Source organism: Vombatus ursinus, unplaced genomic scaffold (genome assembly GCF_900497805.2).
Source record: "Vombatus ursinus unplaced genomic scaffold, bare-nosed wombat genome assembly UNPS02014791.1, whole genome shotgun sequence".
NCBI classification, from domain to species: Eukaryota; Metazoa; Chordata; class Mammalia; order Diprotodontia; family Vombatidae; genus Vombatus; species Vombatus ursinus.
Genome location: NW_020954569.1, coordinates 78,570,049 through 78,590,658, shown reverse-complemented (window position 1 = coordinate 78,590,658; position 20,610 = coordinate 78,570,049). Strand labels below are relative to the sequence as shown.

The 20,610-nt window shown below is 38.6% G+C and overlaps 1 protein-coding gene across 1 annotated transcript in view; it reads left to right on the top strand.

Moving 5' to 3' along the window:
• ALPK2 (alpha kinase 2) overlaps positions 1 to 20,610 on the top strand; it is a 151,962-nt gene that overhangs the window by 95,826 nt on the left and 35,526 nt on the right. The window contains exons 8-9 of the mRNA XM_027869128.1: positions 2,892 to 3,166; positions 7,016 to 7,104. Of these exons, the coding sequence (XP_027724929.1) occupies positions 2,892 to 3,166; positions 7,016 to 7,104 (364 nt within the window). The remainder of the gene's footprint in view (positions 1 to 2,891; positions 3,167 to 7,015; positions 7,105 to 20,610) is intronic.

The window sequence follows — 20,610 nt, the reverse complement described above, 5'->3', positions numbered from 1 at the left end:
ACCTCTAGTATACCCCAGCAATTTTCTAAGACTATAGGCAACAGAGAAGTCTCAGATCTATATCCCCAGAGGAAGTTTACATGTTGGAACTTTTTTCATTGATGAAATTACAGGTCCAGACAGAAAAGAATAACAACAACAAAACCCATAGAGCAGAATAGGGACCACTTCTTAGAATGTTTTTCTAAAACACCTGCACCAGGTTCTGCTTGTTACTACTCTTTGAAGTGTACTGAGGGATGCTGTCATTTTAGCCAAAGGAAAAGACAAAGAATGAGATTGGTGTTGTTTCTTCTGTTCTGTGTCTTTGTCAAGCAGCCCAGATCTGTTGCAAATCATAGGCAGGCCTGTTAATGATGCCCCGTCCTGTGCTCTGCTGTTGCTGCAGCTTTTCCTTCCTATAGCCCAACATGTTCTCCTGGGTAACCATCTTCTTGAAGGATTGACTGAACTAATTTTGGAGTTCTGCTTGAGTTGCAGAAATGTTTAACCCTTTTTAGAAACTGAATTACACTGAAATGTTTCATTAATTAATTCTAGGTACCTCTGGGTTTTAAGCAATGAGGTTGTCAGATATAAAGATTTATTTTTAAATAGATTATAATTCTTGTCCCTATAGAGTTTACTTTATTCTCCTATTGGGAGTCAGGGCCCAACCTATAAAATTAGAAATAGTCATACGCAAGAACTGAAAAATCTTTGTATTGCATATAAAGATGGCTATTCTCTTCTGCAAAGCATCATTTTAAAAATTTCATAGTACATATATACATACACACATGTGTAGTATATTTATGTATACATATATATTTTATATCTCTATGTATATATGTATGTATGTATGCGAGTGTGTATGTATGGATAAATAGACCGAGAAGATTACCCTGCAGCCGACCATGGCTGATGGAAGCTATCTCTCACCATTTTCTCCTTTCATTTATTTTATGTTAGTCTTGTAAACAAAAGAGAAATCTCCCTATTTCTATCACTGTTGTATGTTTGGTCCATTCACATATACTCCTAATTAATGCTCAAACACTCAGGTAGATCCAATGTTATATGCCCAAAAGCTAGACTAAGTGGAAACCAAAGCTTCCTCCTAATACCAAAATGGGGGAAAGTGCATTTTGTCTGCTACTCTCCTGTCTTCTTGTGGCCCAGTAGAAAGACAAAGAAAAATCACATAGCAGCAAGGAGAGACTACAGGCCTGGGTGACAATCTCATAATGGTAAATTTTCATCATCCCTGCTTTCCCTGGTAGCTAGCTCTCAGATGTGGGCCTGAATTTTCTATTTAAGAAGTCCTCCAGATTCTTCATTCCTGATTTCCTTCCTGATCAATAATTAGTTCTATATACAATTTGATCCCTGACAAATAGCTGCAGGCCCCTGCAGGTTTGACAACATGGCGTCTGACACAGACTGTAGACCATGTTCTTTCAAAGAGATCATACTGAAAGAGACAGACAGAAAGACTATACTGTTTTTTCCAGAGTATGATATTTGAAACACATAGAAACAGAACACAATAAGATTTTTAATCCAAAATATAAACTACTCTTGGCAAAACCAGTGCCATTTTTTTGGTTGTAAGCTTGAGATAAGAGGTGGATGTTAGAAAATCGAAATAGAATATTTTAATAAAATCCATCTTCTCTCAGCCAATCAGAAGTTTGGCTAAGACACTTCAACTTTAAAGTGGAGGAAACAATCTCAGTGAATCACTTATGATGTGAAACATGGTATCTTGAATTGACACTGAATTATAGCATTGTTGGGGGCAGCTAGTGGCCCAGTGGATAGAGCACTGAGCTTGGAATCAGAAAGGCTCATCTTTATGAGTTCAAATCTAGCCTCAGACACGTACTAGCTGTGTGGCAATTCACTTAACTGTTTGCCTCAGTTTCCTCATCTGTAAAATGAGCTGGAGAAGGAAATGGCAAACCACTCCAGTGTCTTTGCCAAGAAAAACCAAAAATGGAGTCACAGAGAGTTAGACACAACTGAAACAACAATAAAAACAGGCACTGTCAGAATGCTCAAAAAGACAGTATTTCCCCATTCCCACAAGAAAATACAAAAAAAAAAAAAATCAAAACCCTTTTGTCTTTTCTCAAGGGCTTTTCAAAGGAGGTTTTAATTGTGATTTGTTCTTTTTATCCAACAATTTCCTGTATATGATAGTCTGGTAGTGTAGTGGAATGAGAGGCCTGGATATCAGGAAGACCTAGATTCAGATCCTGTCTTTGCCACATATTGGCTGAATGACTGAGCAAGTCACTTAACCTCTTCTTGCCTCATGGGAGCTCTTCAGGACTATAAATTGCAGAACACTTGATCTGGATTGGTAGGGAGGGTTTGCATACCAGAAGTTCCTTATTCTGATGAAATCCACCCAACCACTGCACCCTTGCCAGAACCAAACCCCACCCCAGACCTTATATAACTCTTTCCAGTCTTTCCCCCCACCTCCCACCTTTCTCTGCCCACTTATACTTAAACACTATTCCCATTCCCGTTTCTGTTTTCTGGGGTCAGTGTAAAATTGCCTGTCTAGTTGGCCTCCCACCATTTGCTTTAGTCAATCTTGGGTCTTCCATTCTCCTCTGACTGATCTAGCACTGGATCTCCCTCTGCGCTTCTTCAGGGACACAGCTCTTCTGTTTATTTAGTTCTTCCTTACCTAATCATCAATTCCTTTTAGTTTGCTTTATAATATTATAATATTTTTGTACACATAAAAAAATTCACATCCCTTTAAACCAACCACTTTCCTTCTCTGTCTTTGGTTGATACTATTCTCCATATAAGCATATTGAGTCATGGGTTAGGGTTGAACATAGGCCAGAGTTAGAGCTGCTCTACCCAGCCAAAACCATTCTGTGTTTCAGAATTTGAAGAGATTGAATTCAGCCAGCTTATCTTCAGAGAAGACTTTATCAGTGACAGCTATTTTGGGAGCAGCCTGCATGGTCAGATTGCAACAGAAGAACTCCACTTTGGAGAAGGGATCCACCGCAAAGCCTTCCGAAGTAAAGTGATGCAGGGCCTCACTCCTGTGTTCAGCCCTGGCCATGCCTGTGTGCTCAAAGTGCACAATGCAATTGCCTATGGGACCAAAAACAATGATGAACTTGTCCAGAAGAACTACAAACTCGCTGCACAGGTGGGTCCTTTTTTCCCCCAGTAGAGTCAGCTCCAAAGATCATCCTTCAGGGTGAGATTTACTGATGTTTTGAGTTTAAAATCTAAGACAGGGTCAGTGGGGGGTTCCTTTAAGGTAGGAGTTCTTAACTTTTTATGTCATGGACCCCCATGGCAGTCTGGTGAAGCTTATGGACTCCTTAAATAATTTTAAATGCATAAAATAAAATACATAGTATTACAAAGGAAACCAATCATATTGGAATAAATTATCTGTCTACCTATCTTTCTACTTATCTAAACAAACCCGTGGCCTCCATTTTAAGAGCCCTTACTCTAAATGAAGAAATTTGGAAAACCTTCAGGCAAGGATTTCTCTGGCTCTCTGATTATTAGGGACCTGCTTTGATACTAGAATAAACATGAAAAACCATTTGATTTTCAATGGTTTTATTTAACTTATCTCTCCCACCAGTTCTTCACAATTAAGGTTCAGACCTCATACAAGTTTCAGAGCTTTTCGACCAGGTTTGGCCAGGCCTTGGAAAAGTGTTTTAACTACTTTTCAGGTTTTTTGGGGAAATGTCCCACTTAGTAAAGCCAGGGCTACACCTAGAAATCCCTCCTTCCCAGGACTTTATCAAGTGCCAAGGGAGCCTTGTTTGAAGACTCAGCTGTGTGTTCCTCTGCTTTGGCATTTCTGCAGCAGAAGCAAATGTTTTACACCCTCAGACTGTTGCCCAGAACTTTTTGGATTGTTTCAGCAGAATGGAACAGAAAGAGAGTTATTTAGTGGCCCTTAGCATTCTGAGTCTCATTTGGTGGATGAGCAATCAGTTCTCATGAGGCCAACCTGTAATGGTTGTAAAACTCCTACTAACCAATTAAAACCATTGTTCAAAGGTGAACTGATAGATCAATTAGTCAGTGGCATTAGTGGGAAAAGAGTGGAATAGTGCTAGATTACCATTTTTTATATACTAGAAACTATTTCTGGGGTCCCATTCACTCATTATTCCTATATAGCCTATCTTGATATCATTCCTTTTCCTGTAAACTCCTAGCACATCCTCTAGGAATTGAATTCATAATATCCTTCTAGGGATAGATAAAAAAATATATTTGAAAAGTAGTTATTCTTGGTCACACCAAATCTCCCAGGCCCAAATCCCTGATGATAGCCTAGAAAAGGACTAGTCATTGGGAAATTCAACAGATGCAAATTTCCTTTCCTTCTTCCCTATTTTTTAAATTACTTTATTTTGTTCTGAACTAAGAAATAAAATAAACATTTCCATAAAAAGTGGAATAGAAAAACAGCAGATTGCACCTGAAATTGCAAATCTATTATGTACAACTTGCTATTCCTTTCAAATATACCACAAAGTTATCATGTAACTTTTTTTTTTCACTATCTATCTATCTCTATGTATGTTTGACTCAATTCAAGATATCAACTTAGGAAATGATGATTGGTTGAGACTTTTGTTACTTTACCTGATGTCTAGCACAGTTCTTAAATCAAACCTAGGTCTGCAAAATACTATTTGAAGTAACATAGAGGCATTCTCTCTCTTTTTATTGTATACCTCTGCCCTAGCACTGGCCTGAGAATCAGCATACTTGAATCCTAGGTCCAGATGTGCTACTAATTGGCTATGTACTTTTGGTTAAGTCAACCTCTCTGGGTCTCTACTTTCCCCTCTAGAAAATTAAGTGTTGGTCTAACCCTCAGTCTATGATCCCTAAGGTCTTCCAACTCCACAATTCTACCATTCTAAGATGCTCATATATAATTTCCATATATCATATATCATTTGTGGTCCTGAGGCAGAGAATGTCATCTCTATTCTTCACACACAGAATTCTGCCCATTTCTGTTCATTTTGATTCAAAATATCATTCCTTCCCATTTCTAAAGTTTATCCCTTATACCTCAACTGCATTTTAGTGCAATTATGATGAATTTCAGTAACACCCAGAGCCCCGCTTTGAGAGATGCCCTTATGCCCAAGAAAATATATATTCAATAGTATTCAATTATGCATTTTCCAAACCAACATCTCACCATAGTATTATGAATTATTTACTTCTCAGATGATATCTTTGAAAATGGGATTTCAAATGCAAACCCTACTGAGTTTACAAGGTCTTTGATCCTGATTTATTCACTCATCTCTTGCCTCTCTGCGAATCATACTAGTTCTGATTTTAGATTGGCTCATAGAGCCAATCTAAATGAACGTACCTATCAGCAGCCACTCTGGCATCAGAGTTAATGTGGAGTAGACATATTATGTCCTAGGAACACATCATAGAATCATAGAGTTTCATATTTGGAGGGAATTTCTAGGTTCATCCAATTCAAACCATTATCTAAAACATGAATCTCTTTTATAGCATCCTTGGAAAGTAGTTCTCTAGATCAGCTTCAAGGCTTCCAGTGATAGTGAATTCGCTTCTTCCAGGGGAATTCCATTTTTAAAGCAATCCTAATTATTAGCAAATACTTCCTTATTTATTTAGCCAAAATCTACCTCCCTATCACTTCCATCTGTTGTTTTAAGTTCTGCCCTTACAGGCCAAGGAAAATATGTTTAATAATATTTTTTCTACCTGATGACACTTCAGATATTTGATGATAGTCATCATATTTCTTCCAAACCTTCTCTCTTCAAGGTTGACCATCCCTGGTTCCTTTAAGTGATATTTGTATAAAGAGGTTTCAAATTTCTTCATAATCCTGATTGCCCTCCTTTGGATGTATTACAGTTTATAATTATCCTTTCCAAAATGTCGTTCCCAGAACTGAACACTTCTTTAAATATGTTCTAAGCAGTGTAGAGTACAATAGAACTATCATCCCTTTGCTTCTGGACACTATATTTCTTTTATCAATGATAAAGATGACATTAATTCTTTCAGTTAACACCACAAACTGTTGACTCATTGAGCTTTGCAGTCTACCAAAACTCTCAGGGATTTTTTTTTACATTAGCTCCCTGAGAGCACATATTTTCCCCATTCTGTTCTCATGAAATTGATTTCCAACATTTTTACCCTTCTTTCCATTTCATGATGTCTGTAAATTTGATAAGCATGTGATTTGTGTCTCTGAATATCTCTCTGGGAGAATTTGTCCAAGGATTTAGAGCTCTTTTGATTTTTTGATTTAATTATTTTTATTTTGAATGTAAACATTCAAAAAGAAGCATGGCCACATGCGAAGCAGAACACAAAAAGAAAATTGAACATGAAGCCATGTGTATCCATTTCATACTGCTTATTTTTCTTAAATTTTACACATTGTTTTCAAAAACTGTCCTGTTTATCTGTGTTCCCTTTGAAAGTCTTTCTTTTCTCTTCTGTGCATTTAAAAAAAATGTTTTGATAGGGACAGCTAGGTGGTGCACCTAGCTAGTGGATAAAGCACCAGCCCTGGAGTTAGGGGGACCTGAGTGCAAATTCAGCCTCAGATACTTGACACTAACTGTGTGATCCTAGGCAAGTCACTTAACCCCAATTGCCTCACCAAAAAAAAAAAAAATGTTTTGACAGCTCTCTCTCTCTCTCTCTCTCTCTTTCTCTCTCTCTCTCTCTCATCTTTATTGATACCTCCCATCCTTCCACCCTTCCCAAACTCCCAATCTTCTAGTTTAAAATCAGAGAGAGAGAGAGAGAGAGAGAGAGAGAGAGAGGAGAACCTTGTAATAAATAAGCATGGTCAAGCAAAGTGAATCTACCCAGCAGCCACGTACTATGAGAATGTGCTACCTACACTTTTGTAAGCATGCTTCCTTATCCTCACCAGGAATTGCTGCCTGACTTTCTCCTAGTAACATATATTTTTTTGTATCTCTTGGTGATATAGGAATGTTATGTCCAAAATACTGCCAGACAGTATGCCAAGATCTATGCAGCTGAAGCCCAGCCTTTGGAAGGCTTTGGAGAAGTACCAGAGTGAGTAGCCATGTTCAGGTTTGTAATGTCCCCCATCTGTCTCACCAGAGATGATACTAGAGGCAGTGGTGGGATGGATACTGGACAGGGGGGTCCAGCAATACAATTCATCCCAAGATCCCCAGGACCACAGAGTTGCTTCCCTCTCCCAAGAAAAGAAAGAGAAAACCCACAAAAGTAAAGCTCTTACCTCCATGGGGGCCATATCCCATAAAGGATAAGCCCCACTGGGTGATCTCATTCAAAGGACAGCCAAGATTAATGGCGGGGCCCTTGGCTTATACTCAATTACAATGAATACGATATGTTGTTTATCTGAGAACATGATACTTCTGACTTCTCATCTAGAGGATAAGGACTTCAAATTGTTTTACTAGGGGCAGCTAGGTGACCTGGTGGATAGAGCGCTAGGCCTAGGGTCAGGATGACCTGATTTCAGATCCAGTCTCAGACACTTACTAACTGAGTAACCCTAGGAAAATCACTTAACCCATGTTTGCCTCAGTTTTCTCAACTGTAAAATGGGGATAATAACAAGACCTACCTCCCAGGGTTGTTGTGAGGATCGAGGGAGATAATAATTGTAAAGCACTCAGCACAATGCCTGGCACGTAGTAAGCACTATAAAAATGTTAGCTATTATTGGCTATTCATAATATTAGCTTTCATTTGTTTACCAGTTTATATCTATAAAGTGCTTTTATGTGTACAGTCTCACAGGAGCTTTGCAATAATCTATTTATGCAAATATATAAATATATATGTGTGTATACATGTGTGTATTATACATGTATTTTCCATGTTTTATATCTATTTTGTCCGTGTTAAATGTGTTCATATTTTCCCTGATTGTAAGTTCCTTGAGAGACTTTCATTTTTGTTTTTCTCTTTGACCACTGTCCAGCACAATGTGTGACCCAAAGTAGGTATTTATTAAAAGCTTAGGGGAGTTTTGAGGGAACTAGACCCATGATTACATTGATATATCAGTGCTGACCAGCAACTTCTCCACAACCGATAGTCTTAGAGAATTGCCTAGGGCCCGGGGAGGGCTGACTGACTTGTCCTCAGGGGATATAGCCAGTAGATGTCAGAGACAGTACTTGAACCCAGGTCTTCCTGACTCTGAGGCAAGCCTGCTATCCCCAGTGAATGATTGTTGATTGACTGACTGATGTTTATAAAGTTGTATGGTCTGTAGCCTCAAAAAGAAGTGACAGAATGCCAGAGTAAAGTGATGCTCTTCAATTGGGAAAGACCTGAGTTCCAATTCTGCCTCTGAAGCTGGGTGACATAAGGACAAATCATTTAACCTTTCTGAAGTTCAGGCATCTCCCTGTAACTCTCTAGTGACTTATGGGTATGTGGCAATCTGTGTAAGTGGTGGGAATTCCAACATCTTTGTAATTACAGATCCCCAAAGTATTATCCCAAGGTATGCAAAGTACTTTCTTCACAGTAACTTTGTAAGGTAGGAGCTGCAAATGTTATTGTTTCCATTTGACAGGTGCATAAATTGAGGCTTGGTGAGATTAGGTGACTTACTCAACACAGCTATGTTGGTTGGTAACAGCTATGAGTGATGGAGGTGGCCCTCTAACCCAGGGGCTTCTTCCATTCTACCACACTGCCTCTCGAATAATAATTTCCACTTCAGAGAAATAGGGACTAGACATATGATTTCTTTGTAATAGGGAATTCCCAGGTGAGGAACCTCCCTCTACTGAAGTAGGTCAGTATCTCTGCAACTTGACATCACAGAGAGTTAGTTACCTAAAGCTTTGGAGTGTGACTCTCATGACTCACCCAGGTTTATACAGAAAGTCTATGTCAGATGTAGGATTTGAACCCAGTTCTTCCTGTGTTTAAAGCTGGCTCAGTATGCTTGAAGTCATGATGCGTGTCATGTCACAAGCGCTACCATTTCTATGGTGCTTTTTAAATGTTTCAGGATCTCTTTCCACACAGAAGCCCTGTGAAATCAACAGTGCAAGTATTATTAGTCTCATTTTATAGATGAAGACCCTTTGAGTAGCTTGCGTAAGATCACACCCCTCATAAATGGCAGAGCTGAAATGAGAATCCAGCTCCTGGCTCCGAGTCTTAATTGCCCTCTTTGCTGTGCCGCCTCTGCAGTGGTCATGGCAGATTCCTACATTAACCACACACCCTCAACCAGTCTTTTTGATGACCAGTGGCATACTTTTACCAGACATCTGGTCAAGGTTAGAAGCAGAGTCTGTAGCCATAGAACCTCCCAAAGCTAAGTGACCCAAATGGGCAGTGAGTCCCTGGCCATGGCTTCATTAATGAAGCACAAAACTCTAATCCTCTGAGCTAACTGGCCACAGAAAATAAAGAATCATAATTAAACATTGTGATGCTCTCTTTCATACGAATGCCAATAAATCCTATTTACAAAGCAAACACAAAACCCCAAAGAGTCTTACAGAGATAGATCCAGGCTCATTCACGTTGCTTTTTTTTCAGCCCACTGCCTAAATATTTATCAAGCCAGCCAAAAATGTCAGGCACCCGAGATATGTGATTGCCTGTTTATTTGTAAGGTCAACCATGCACATTTATGTATGCGTACACATTGAAAGGAGTGTTGTAGGGCACAACGAGATGATCTGAAATTGGAATTATGAAGAAATGGATAAATGAATGAAAATTGAGGGAGGGATTTGGCAATATTTTACTAAGTATCCAATATGAGTGAGGGATTACAAAGATAAGTAAAACAAAGTCCCTGCCATCAAGGCATTTATGATAGATTATCAGGGGAAAAATACAAGTATATGAATTACTTTAATATAAATTAGAATAGGTGGTACAGTGGATAGAACACTAGTCAGAAAGGTCTGAGTTCAGCTGGGTGACCCTGGACAAATCACTTAACTCCTATTTGCCTCAGTTCCTCATCTGTGAAATGGGGACATGCTAGGAAAGTAATGGCAAACCGTTCCTGTATCTTTGCCGAGAAAACCCAATGGATATGGTCCATGGGGTCATGAAAAGTCAGATATGACCAAACAACAGCAACAAAGTAGAATATGATAAATGCCATAAAAGGATGAAAAGGGGTATAACCAAAATGCTATAGTCATTTAGTGAAGGGAGAGATCATATTCAGATATGGACTTATGAAAGGCTTATGAAGGCAATGCCATTGAAATAGTTCCTTGAAGGACAGGGAGGGTTTCATAGATCTGGAGCTGGAAGGGACCTTAGGAGTATGTATTCTGTATTCTGCTCCTCTTGTTTTACAGAAGCTAAGTGACTGGGTTAAGTGACTTGCCTAAGATTACTAAGGTACAGGGGTATTCATATAAACTGGGACAGAGTAAAATAATTAAATTTGTTGACACATGAATCTCACATCTTTTTGAATCCTTAATTTTTTTTAAATGTAATGTCCTCCTTTTGTTGTAATCATTGTTTTTCATGATATGGCATTGAGTTCTCAAGATTTTGACGTTCTCTAGTTATTCATTATGAAACCATAAATCCTACTGAGCAATTCATTTTCTCAAGGTTAGCCTTATTTACAATGCATAGATTTTTTTTCACAAGGGTTTAAATCCAGAGCTTCCAGGCCATTGAAGCATGATTATCTTTATATCTTGGAAAAATTTCTTAACCTTTTGTGACATGTGTTGTGGTATAAAGTCAAGTTGCAGTAATCCATCAGCATTTGAAAATTCCTGTAATTCTGGAACAACTCTGCTTCTTAATATATCATTATATTTATCAGAGTTTATCATCCCTTTAAAGTGTACAAGACTTCAGGCCCACTGAAAGGAAAAAAATTCCCAAAACATTTTAGAGGGTATATGTTTTACAATTTGATGAAGATGCTCAGATCTTATAGCTACTGCACTTCTCACAAGGGTTTTGGAGTTTCCTTGCATGAGAAAGTGAGTTTTATCAAATAAAATTACCTTTCTCCAATCTTTGTATTGTTTTGCCCATGACAAGTGGTTTTTCTTCAAAGCAATCATTAGTAGCTATTTTTTAAACCAGTCTTTTGTTGTTCTTTAAACTTTGAAAATACTATGCTAGGAATCAGTAACAACCTCTCCAACTATCAGGGCCTTCTGAAGGTCTTTGCTTATTTTTCTGAAGCTTAATTTTGCTATTTTGCAGCAATAGTTGGTCAGTTTTAGTGGGTTTTTTTTTTGTTTTGTTTTGATCACACTTTCCTTTGCTCTTTGGTACAACTGCTCCTTGAAACGCTTGAATTCCCATACCAACAGCTGCCATGATATCTCTAAAAGTCATTGAAGTATGCTCCTTATGCATTATTTAGAATTATAGAATTAAAAACATAACTAAAAGCAACCAGCACACAACTGACAGAGAATTAAAATTCAGTGTGGTCTTATGTGGACAGGATCAGACATTCTGAGTCAGCCTAGTGTCAATAGAAGCACACGCATGACCACTGCAGTTACAAAATAAAACCATTTCAAAATTATTTCTCATAATGGGGGCAGCTAGGTGGAGCTGTGGATAGAGCACTGGACCTGGAGTCAGGAGGACCTTAGTTCAAATCCAGCCTCAGACACTTGACATTTACTAGCTGTGTAACCCTAGGCAAATCACTTAACTCCATCCCCCCCCAAAAAATTATTGCTCATCTCAAGTAATTCACATGCCATCATAGTAAGCTTCATAAGTAGGATTTGAGCCCAAGTCTTCTGACTCCAGAATCAGTAGATGGGAAAAGGGGCATCACAAGTAAAAGGAACAACTTGATCATGGAGGTGGAAAAAAGCAGAGGATGTTGAGGAATGTAGGACAGAAATAGGGGAGTTGTAAGATTTAAGTTTGGAAAGATATGTTAAGTCCATCTTGTGGAAGACCTTTAATACCAGACTGAAGAATCTAGAGTTGATTCAGTAAGCCTTTAAAGTTGTTCAGCCCAAGAGTGGTGTGATTGTAGTTTGCTTAAGGAAAATGTATTGAATAGTAGGCATGTAAGAAGGACTAAGGTTGGGAGTGGAGGGTGGACAGGAGAGATGAGGCAATCATCCCTCTCGACAATTTTTCAAAATTATTTTTTTCAGCCTTATTTCATGCTACTCCCTATTACCTGTCATTTGGTCTATTGGCCATCCCTCATCCACACCCCTCCCTCCATACTTGGGCTCACACTGTTATTGGAATGCCCTTCCTCCCGTCTAATTTTTTGAATTACCATGCATAAAATGACATGATCATAATGTTCTAAAGCCAGAAAGAATCTTAGAGGTCAGCAAACCCAGACTCTTCATTTTTAGATGAGGTGAGACCAAGAGAGGTGGAGAGACTCGTCCAAAGTTGCATAGCAACTTAATGGTAGATTCAGGCCTCAAATTCAGGTCGTCTGATTCCAAATCCAAGACTGTTTCTATTAAACTGCTAACTATTAAAACGCAGTTCAAATGCCAGCTCCTTCATGATGCTTCCCCAGATCTTTCCCCCATGATGATCTTAGATACTCTGTTTGAATCTTTCTTATGCACCTATTATCTTGAATTATATATATTTAGCTTATACTTATGTGGCACTTTAAAATTTAAAAATCACTTATCTCCCTATTAGATTATTAACTCCAGTAGGACAGGAACAGAATCTTTTCCCAAACTCGCTAGCTCCTCCAGAGTCTACTACAGTGCTCTTTACACATACCAGCCACTTAAAAATACTTGCTAAATATTGAATTGAACTGAAAGTGAAGAGGCTTTTACAATAATCTTATGGTAATAGAAGTCTCAAATTAGAGTGGTAACAGAATAGATAGGAGAGAAAGATGCAATAGATAGACAGGACTCCACAATGGATTGTCTGGGGAGGGGGTGTTGTCAGGGAAAGGAGAAGACAAGTCAGAGATGACTACAAGGTTGTATCTTACAGATATGAGGGACATCAGAGGAACTGGTTTGGAAGGAGAAGCTGGGCTTGGTTTAGGATAAAGATATGGAATACTTTACAAGGAAGAAAAGAACTTTGTATAACTCTCACCCATTTTTAAAATTTACCATCTGGAAAAAATATTCTCCATGTACCTCTGGGTTGAGCAGCATCTGTTTATAAAACCAGATGATTTTTCAGCCCCTTCTGGCTCCAGCTTTACCATATACATTTATACATGAGTGTCCCTCTATAAAAAGAGGGGAAGAGGATGGAAAATGCATACCCACAAATACAATTTAGTGTGGCTTCTTTTCTGTTATACACAGTAAGACAGGAAACTAGGCTGAATTAAGGTCACATGCAGTAAGAATTAGTCCTTATCACTCCACCTAAACATCCTTCATTCATCTCAGCCTCTCCAGGCAGAAAAAAACTCACGAGCATTGAAATGGGAAAACCAGACAATCTGTTCCTAGCATATTCAAACTCCTAAACCCTAGTCCCCTCTTAAGACAGCAGGGGATTCTTGCATCCAACCCATACTTTCCCTTTCTGGCAAATAAAGGAATAATTAATTTGTGACCATATCCCAGAATTCTAGAATTCTAGGAAGAATTCCAGGGAATAGCTGGGAAGGATGTTGAAAGGTCATCTTTAGGCAGAAGAATATCTAAAGGGTCTGAGCCCCTCTTGTAGGTCTCCACCCAGGGACCCATTCTAGAAAAGCTTGTAACAGGTAGTCTTTTGGATGCCATCCACATAGGCACATTGTGTGTATGCAGGGAATAAACCAGGATCCTGAGGGCTTTGTAGCTTTGTGGGCTTGGAGGCAGAACAATCCCAGTCGGCATTAATGCTAGCCAAAAAAAGGGACAGATCAAGGAAGAAAGGGACTCATGAAAAGCAGAAGGGAAAGGTCACACAATCTGCTCCCCACATATTCAAGGATCTTCTCTATTTTGAGCCGTACTGAGGGAAAAGGAGTTGAGCCAAAGGGGCCTGAACTGAAAACACCATCAACAACTATGCCTTAATTGAATTTGATAAAGAAATCTTTGTCCCTTCAAATACTGAAGAGAATTTCATGGTGCAACTTCTGACAAGCCAAGCCAACCCCTATGTTTCTTCTTCATAGGATGATACCAGTCCCTAGGAGTTCCCTTTCTGAGATTTATTTACAGGAAAATCGAAATCTTAAAGGGAAAATGCAGTAAGTGAAGACAGCTTCCTGTTTAAAAATTCATGATTATCCAGGGAGCCAAATTAGGTATGCAAATGAAATCCCACTGGGCAGGGACTTGGCTTAATTAATGTGCTGAACAGTGCTTAGCCATTGTTGGTATTTTATAAATGCCACATAATTAATGAGTGCTCATGTGGTCCATGAACCCTTTCAGTTCCGCTGAGAAGACGAGTGTCTGGTTAGTTTCTCCAGCTCACTAATGGGTACAGCCACGAATACCTCTAAAATGGGAGCAGTAAAAGTTGAACAGGGAAATTTAGCAGAAGCTCCGTGAAAAACTGCAGCTGCAGAATTGGAGTTATGGGGAGGGAACCACTTCTTTTTTTCTTTAAGAACCATTCAAACTCTTGCTGGTAGCTGGACATTGTTCCCCTTCATTTCACCTATTCCTCTTCCTACCAGGGCTGGCCTTAAAGTATGGGCCACTAGGAAAGACCCCAGACTCTGCTTTCTCACTCCCCTCATTACCACCTTTTAGCCAAACTTGAAGTTCCTCTAATAAGGGATAAAGTCTTTCATTTTATAGTTATAGATGAAATGTAAGATGCAAAAACCTTCAGAAGAGGGAGCAGAGTGCCTTGGGATTATAGAATCATTCATTCAAATCACAAACATTTATTTAGCACCTATCAAGAACTAGGTACTAGGGGAGATACAAAGCTGAAGAAGAAAAAGTTCCTGCTCTTGTGGAACTTACAACCTGAGATACACATGGAATTTTAGCTTTGGAATGGAGCTCAGAGATTATATCCTCATGTTTTAAATGAGAAAATAAACAGCCCCACCTCAAGTTCCCAGCTGAAACGACCTGCTCTAGGTCTCATACAACTAGTTAATGTTGGAACCAGAATACAAATTCAAATTCCTGACTCCCAGCTTGGGCAGGAAGCTTCACAGATAATGCCAAAAATGTAAAATGCTCTTGTAAGACGTAAGGTAATTGGTTTTGTGGCAGGGATATGAAATAAGGCCATGTAAAAATGAAATAACCCCTGCATTTCTATATATTACCAACAAAACCCAGCAGGAAGAGATAGAAAGAGAAAATTCATTTAAAATAACTACAGACATTATAAAATACTTGGGAGTCTACCTGCCAAGACATACACAAGAACTACGTGAACATGATTGCAAAACACTTTTCATGCAAATAACAACAGATCTAAAAAATTGGAGAAATATTAATTGTTCATGGGTAGGCTGAGCCAATATAATAAAAATGATAATTTTACTTAAATTAATTTACTTATTCAGTGTCATACCATTCGAACTACCAAAGAATTATTTTATAGAGCTAGAAAAAATGATAACAAAGTTCATCTGGAAGAACAAAAGGTCAAGAATATTAAGGGAATCAATAAAAAAAAGTGAAGGAAGCAGCCTAGCCTTACCAGATTTCAAACTACTTTAAAGGGATAATTATGAAACCAATCTGGTACTAGCTAAGAAATAGAATGGTGGATCAGTGGATTAAATTAGGTACACAATCTACAGTAGAAATGACCATAGTAATCTAGTGTTTGATAAACTCAAAGATCCAAGCTTTGGGGGCAAGAACTCACTATTTGACAAAACTACTGTTAAAACTGGAAAGTAGTCTTGAAGAAACTAGACATAGACCAACATCTCATACCTTATACCAAGATAAGGTCAAAATGGGTACATGATTTAGACATTAAGGGTGCTATCATAAGCAAAAAAAAAAAAAGTACCAATCGATTTATAGATAAGAAGAAAGTTTGTGATGAAACAATAGGTGCAGAGGATCATGGGAGGTAAAATGGATAATTTTGATTCCATGATTGGGAGACATAGGACATGGGTTTTAGGCCTAGATTTGCTCCTAACTAGCTATTTGATTGAACCTCTGGGCTTCAGTTTTCTCAGCTATAAAATGACTAAAGCATGTAATTATTTATTTAGTGCTTGAAGGGACCTTAGAGATCATTGAGACTAACTCATTTTACAGATGAGGAAATTGAGGCCCAGAGACGTCCAGTGACTTGTCCAGAGTCACACAGCTATCAAGAATCTAAGCTATTTGAACCCGGATCTTCCTGACTAATTCCATCACTCTATCCATTAAACCATGCTGCCAGCTGCACTGGTCACTTAATCTCTCTGGGCCTTAATATCTTCATCTATAAAATAGTTGGACTACAAGTGTCCTTCAAGTTCCTGATCTATGATCCTATAGTCCAGGGTATAAATCCACACTAAGGTACAAACCACTGATAGGGGATCCTTTCCATAGAACAAGTTTTCATGGCAGGAAAAGACTAGGAAGAGAGGGGTCCTTGACAGAGGAGGAGGTTAAGGATAACAGAAAGGCCCAGACATACTTCTTTCTTTCCCAATTTTGCCAGGGGCTATCCTTGACATTTTTCCCCTGCATATTTATCATTGTATTTCTCTTTAAGTTGTTCTCTCCACCCCTTCTCTCACTCCACATCTAAAGCCATGTTGCCATGTTGTACTGGTAAAGATTTAAGAACTAGATCTTGGGGGCGGGGCGGCACTGGGAATGTAGACACAATACACTTTTGAGTTTAATCTGCATTCTCAACATTTTTCCTAGTCTTTCTGAAGTCTAGATAATCAACAGAACAATAAAATTAAATTCTGGTTTGTATCATTTGCCAACTTTTCAAGGTATAAATCAAATTTTAACAATTGGCTCTCAAGAGCCAGTTTGAATTGGCTCCAGCATACCATTGTTGCCTTTCACAGTATTAATTATAGTTGACTGATTTGGTGCACCTTTTTCATGCCTTCTAATAAGTGTTTGGAAAGTACAACCATATTCCTTTTCACAGAGTGAGGGGCAGTAATAGATAACTGCTTTGTCAAATTCATGTGATTATAGCTGTAGAGAACAACATCATCACTTTTGTCTGTCCATTCAACTCATTCTATTTTCTGTTATTTGTAGATACGACACTTTTTTGGGGCTCTGTCATTAATTCCACCAATTTATTCATTCATTCCTTCCCTCATATACTATTTCTGCCATCACTCATTCCTGACATTTTATATCACCATTTTCTGCAAACTACTCCCTGCCATCTTTGATTGTAGAAACACATTTCTGGAACATTTGATCTAGTTGCTCACTAGTTATTCAGAACTTGATAAAACATGAATTTAAAATGCTTTCCTAGGCCTGATTCCTGCTGGAAGAAAAGAGATAGTTCTGCCTGAGCATCACTAGTGCTGCCTGCAGAATCATTCAAATTGTTTGGCAGAAAGTGAGCGCCATGATGAAATTCTTGGCAAAGCACACACTGAATTTCTCAGAAGTTACAAAGCCTTGCATTCTTTTAAAAATTTTTTTATTAATTTATTTTGATTTATCAACAATCATTTCCATAAGCTTTTGAGTTTTAAATTTTTCTCCCTCTCTCTCCCCAAGACTGCACACAATCTGATACAGGCTGTATGTATACATTCCTATTAAACATATTTTCACATTAGTGATGGTGTAAGGAAGAATTAGAACCAATAGGAGGAACCACCAGAGAGAGGAAACAAAAACAGAAGAAAAAAATAGCAAATAGTATGCTTCTATCTGCATTCAAACTCCATAGTTCTTTCTTTGGATGTGGATAGCGTTTTCCATCATGAGACCTTTGGAGATGTCTTAGATCCTTGCATTACTGAGAAGGGCTAAGTCAGTGATAGTCATTGCACAACATAGCTGTTACTGTGTACAACATTCTCCTGGTTCTGCTCGCTTCACTCAGCATCAGACCATACAAGTCTTTCCAGGTTTTTCTGAAGTCCGCCTGCTCATCATTTCTTATAGCACAACAGTATTCCATTACATTCATGTACCACAACTTGTTCAGCCATTCCTCAATTGATGGGCATTCCCTTAATTTCCAATTCTTTGCCACCACAAAAAGAGCTGCTATACATATTTTTGTACATGTGGGTCCTTTTCTCATTTTTATGATCTCTTTTATGATACAGCCCTAGAAGTGATATTGCTGGATCAAAGGCTATGCACATTTTTATAGCCCTTTGAGCATAGTTTCAAATTGCTCTCCAAAATGGTTGGAGCATTTCACAACTCCACCAACAATGCGTTAGTGTTCCAGTTTTCCCACATCTTCTCCAACATTTATCATTTTCCTGTTTTGTCATGTTGGCCAATCTGATAGGTGTGATGTGGTACCTCAGAGTTGTTTTGATTTGCATTTCTCTAATAAATTGTGATTTAAAGCATTTTTTCATATTACTATAGATGAAAGCCTTGCATTCTTAAGTGTCATAGTCATATTGTTGTGGATTTAGAGCTCCAAGGGACCTTAGAGATGATCTATTACAACTTATTCGTTTTATAGGTGAGGACAATGAGTGCTAGACAGGTAAAATGTTTTGCCTAAAGTTACACAATTAGTAAGTGGAAAAGGCAGAATTTGGATTCAGGAATAGATCCACATTTCTTTCCACATTGACTCTTTAGAAATTGGTTTTCAACTTTTTAAGACTGTTTATTTCTCCTTTTCTTTCCTTTCTTCAGCTGAACATATAAAGGCATTTTGCTATTCTTTACTATCCTTGCATTATTAAAAGGCATCATGTGACTGACACTAGAGGGAGTAAAGAGAGAGTTGGCCTAGGAGTTAGGAAGACCTGAGTTGGAGTCCTGCCTCTGACACATACTGGCTATGTGACCCTGGGCAAGTCACTCAACCTCTTGCCCCCAGGCAACTTTATAAAACTACACATTTCAGAGTAGGTACCAGTCTGCACTGGCAGAAGGAGTTTTCTCTCTGTAAGATCACTATACCAATGAAATCAAAAGACTATTCAAATAAAATAACAGTATGCTCGTTGTAAAAATAAACAACGACATTGACCTTGTTCCTGCCTTGTAGAAGCTTACAATCTAAGACAGATACATTGACATGACCACACATTTAAAATGAACCATCCTTCCCAAGTGAAAAAGAGTTTGGTTTATTGTTTTGTTGATTGTTTAGACGTAAGAAAGAGAAGGAGAAAATGCGGAGTAGTGCAGATTAACTTTAAAAATGTGTGCTGAATATATTTTTTTGAAAGCTGGTTGTTGAAATTTATCAGCGTACCACTCCTTTCAAGTCTAAAATTCTCTGATTCTATAAAATGTTATTACTAGTCCTCCATAAGCACAACATACTTTGCATTCTTTTTCCACATTCTCTCTTTTCAGTTTCTCTATTGAATAAGAAAACATATTTTTGAGGGAGTTCATCAGAGTTGGAGGAGCAGACTGTAACCATGGAATAGGATCAAGTTAATTAATCTACATGGATATGGTTACCATGATGTTGGCCTCATTAGTCTCAACCTGAGCTAAGCATCTAAGTACATATAGACAGTGGGAAGAAATGGAGAAAAAATATGTAACCTGTTAATCAGTTGGCAAACATTTATTAAACTGCTGCTATGTGCCAGGCACTGTGTTAGGCACTAGGGATACCAAGAAAGGGGGGAAAATTAGGCCCTGCCCTCAGGAACGTACATTCTATTGAGAGAGACAGTATGTAAATAAGTAGGCAGCTATGGGACATATAGAGAAGATGGAAGGCAATCTGAAAGACAAAGGCATTAGTAGCTAGGGGGACTGGGAAAGGCCTCTATAGTAGGAATCACTTGAGCTCCACTTTAAAGGAAGCAAGGGAAGCCAGGAGGCAGAGGTGAAGGGACAGAGCATTCTAGACGTGGGGGACAGTGAGAAATGGAATATTATGTTCAAGGACTGCAGGTGGACCCATGCTGCTGGATTATAAAGTGTGTGGAGAAGTGCAAGATGTATTCAGGATTATATGTTCTAAATAGAGTATTTTATATTTCTTTCTGGTGGTAAATAGTGAGCGACTGGAGCTCAGTGAGTATATGTGTGTGTGAATAGGGCTGATACGATTGGCCCTCACGTTTGTCAGGTGAGTGGGGATGGATTGGAGTGGAGAGAAACTTACAGCTAGGAGATAAGTCAGAAGTCTGTTTCAGTAGAACAAGTAAGAGGTGATGAGGGCCTGAACTAGGAGTATGGTTATGTAAGTGGAGAGAAAATGATGTGTCTGAGAGATACTGTAAAGGTAGGAATGAGAAGATTTAAAAATGGATTGTATATGTGGGATGAGTAAAAGTGAGGAATCAAGGATGATACGGATTCAGAGTTGATCAGCCTGGGTCATGGAGAGGATGGCGGTGCCCTTGACAGTAATAGGGAAATTCAAAAGAGGGGAGGGTTTGGGGAGAAAGATTATGAATTCTTTTGGGGGACCTATTAAGTTTAAGATGCCTACAGGACATCCATTTCAAGATGTACATGAGGCAGTCAGGAACGCATGCCAATAGCTCAGGATCGTTGC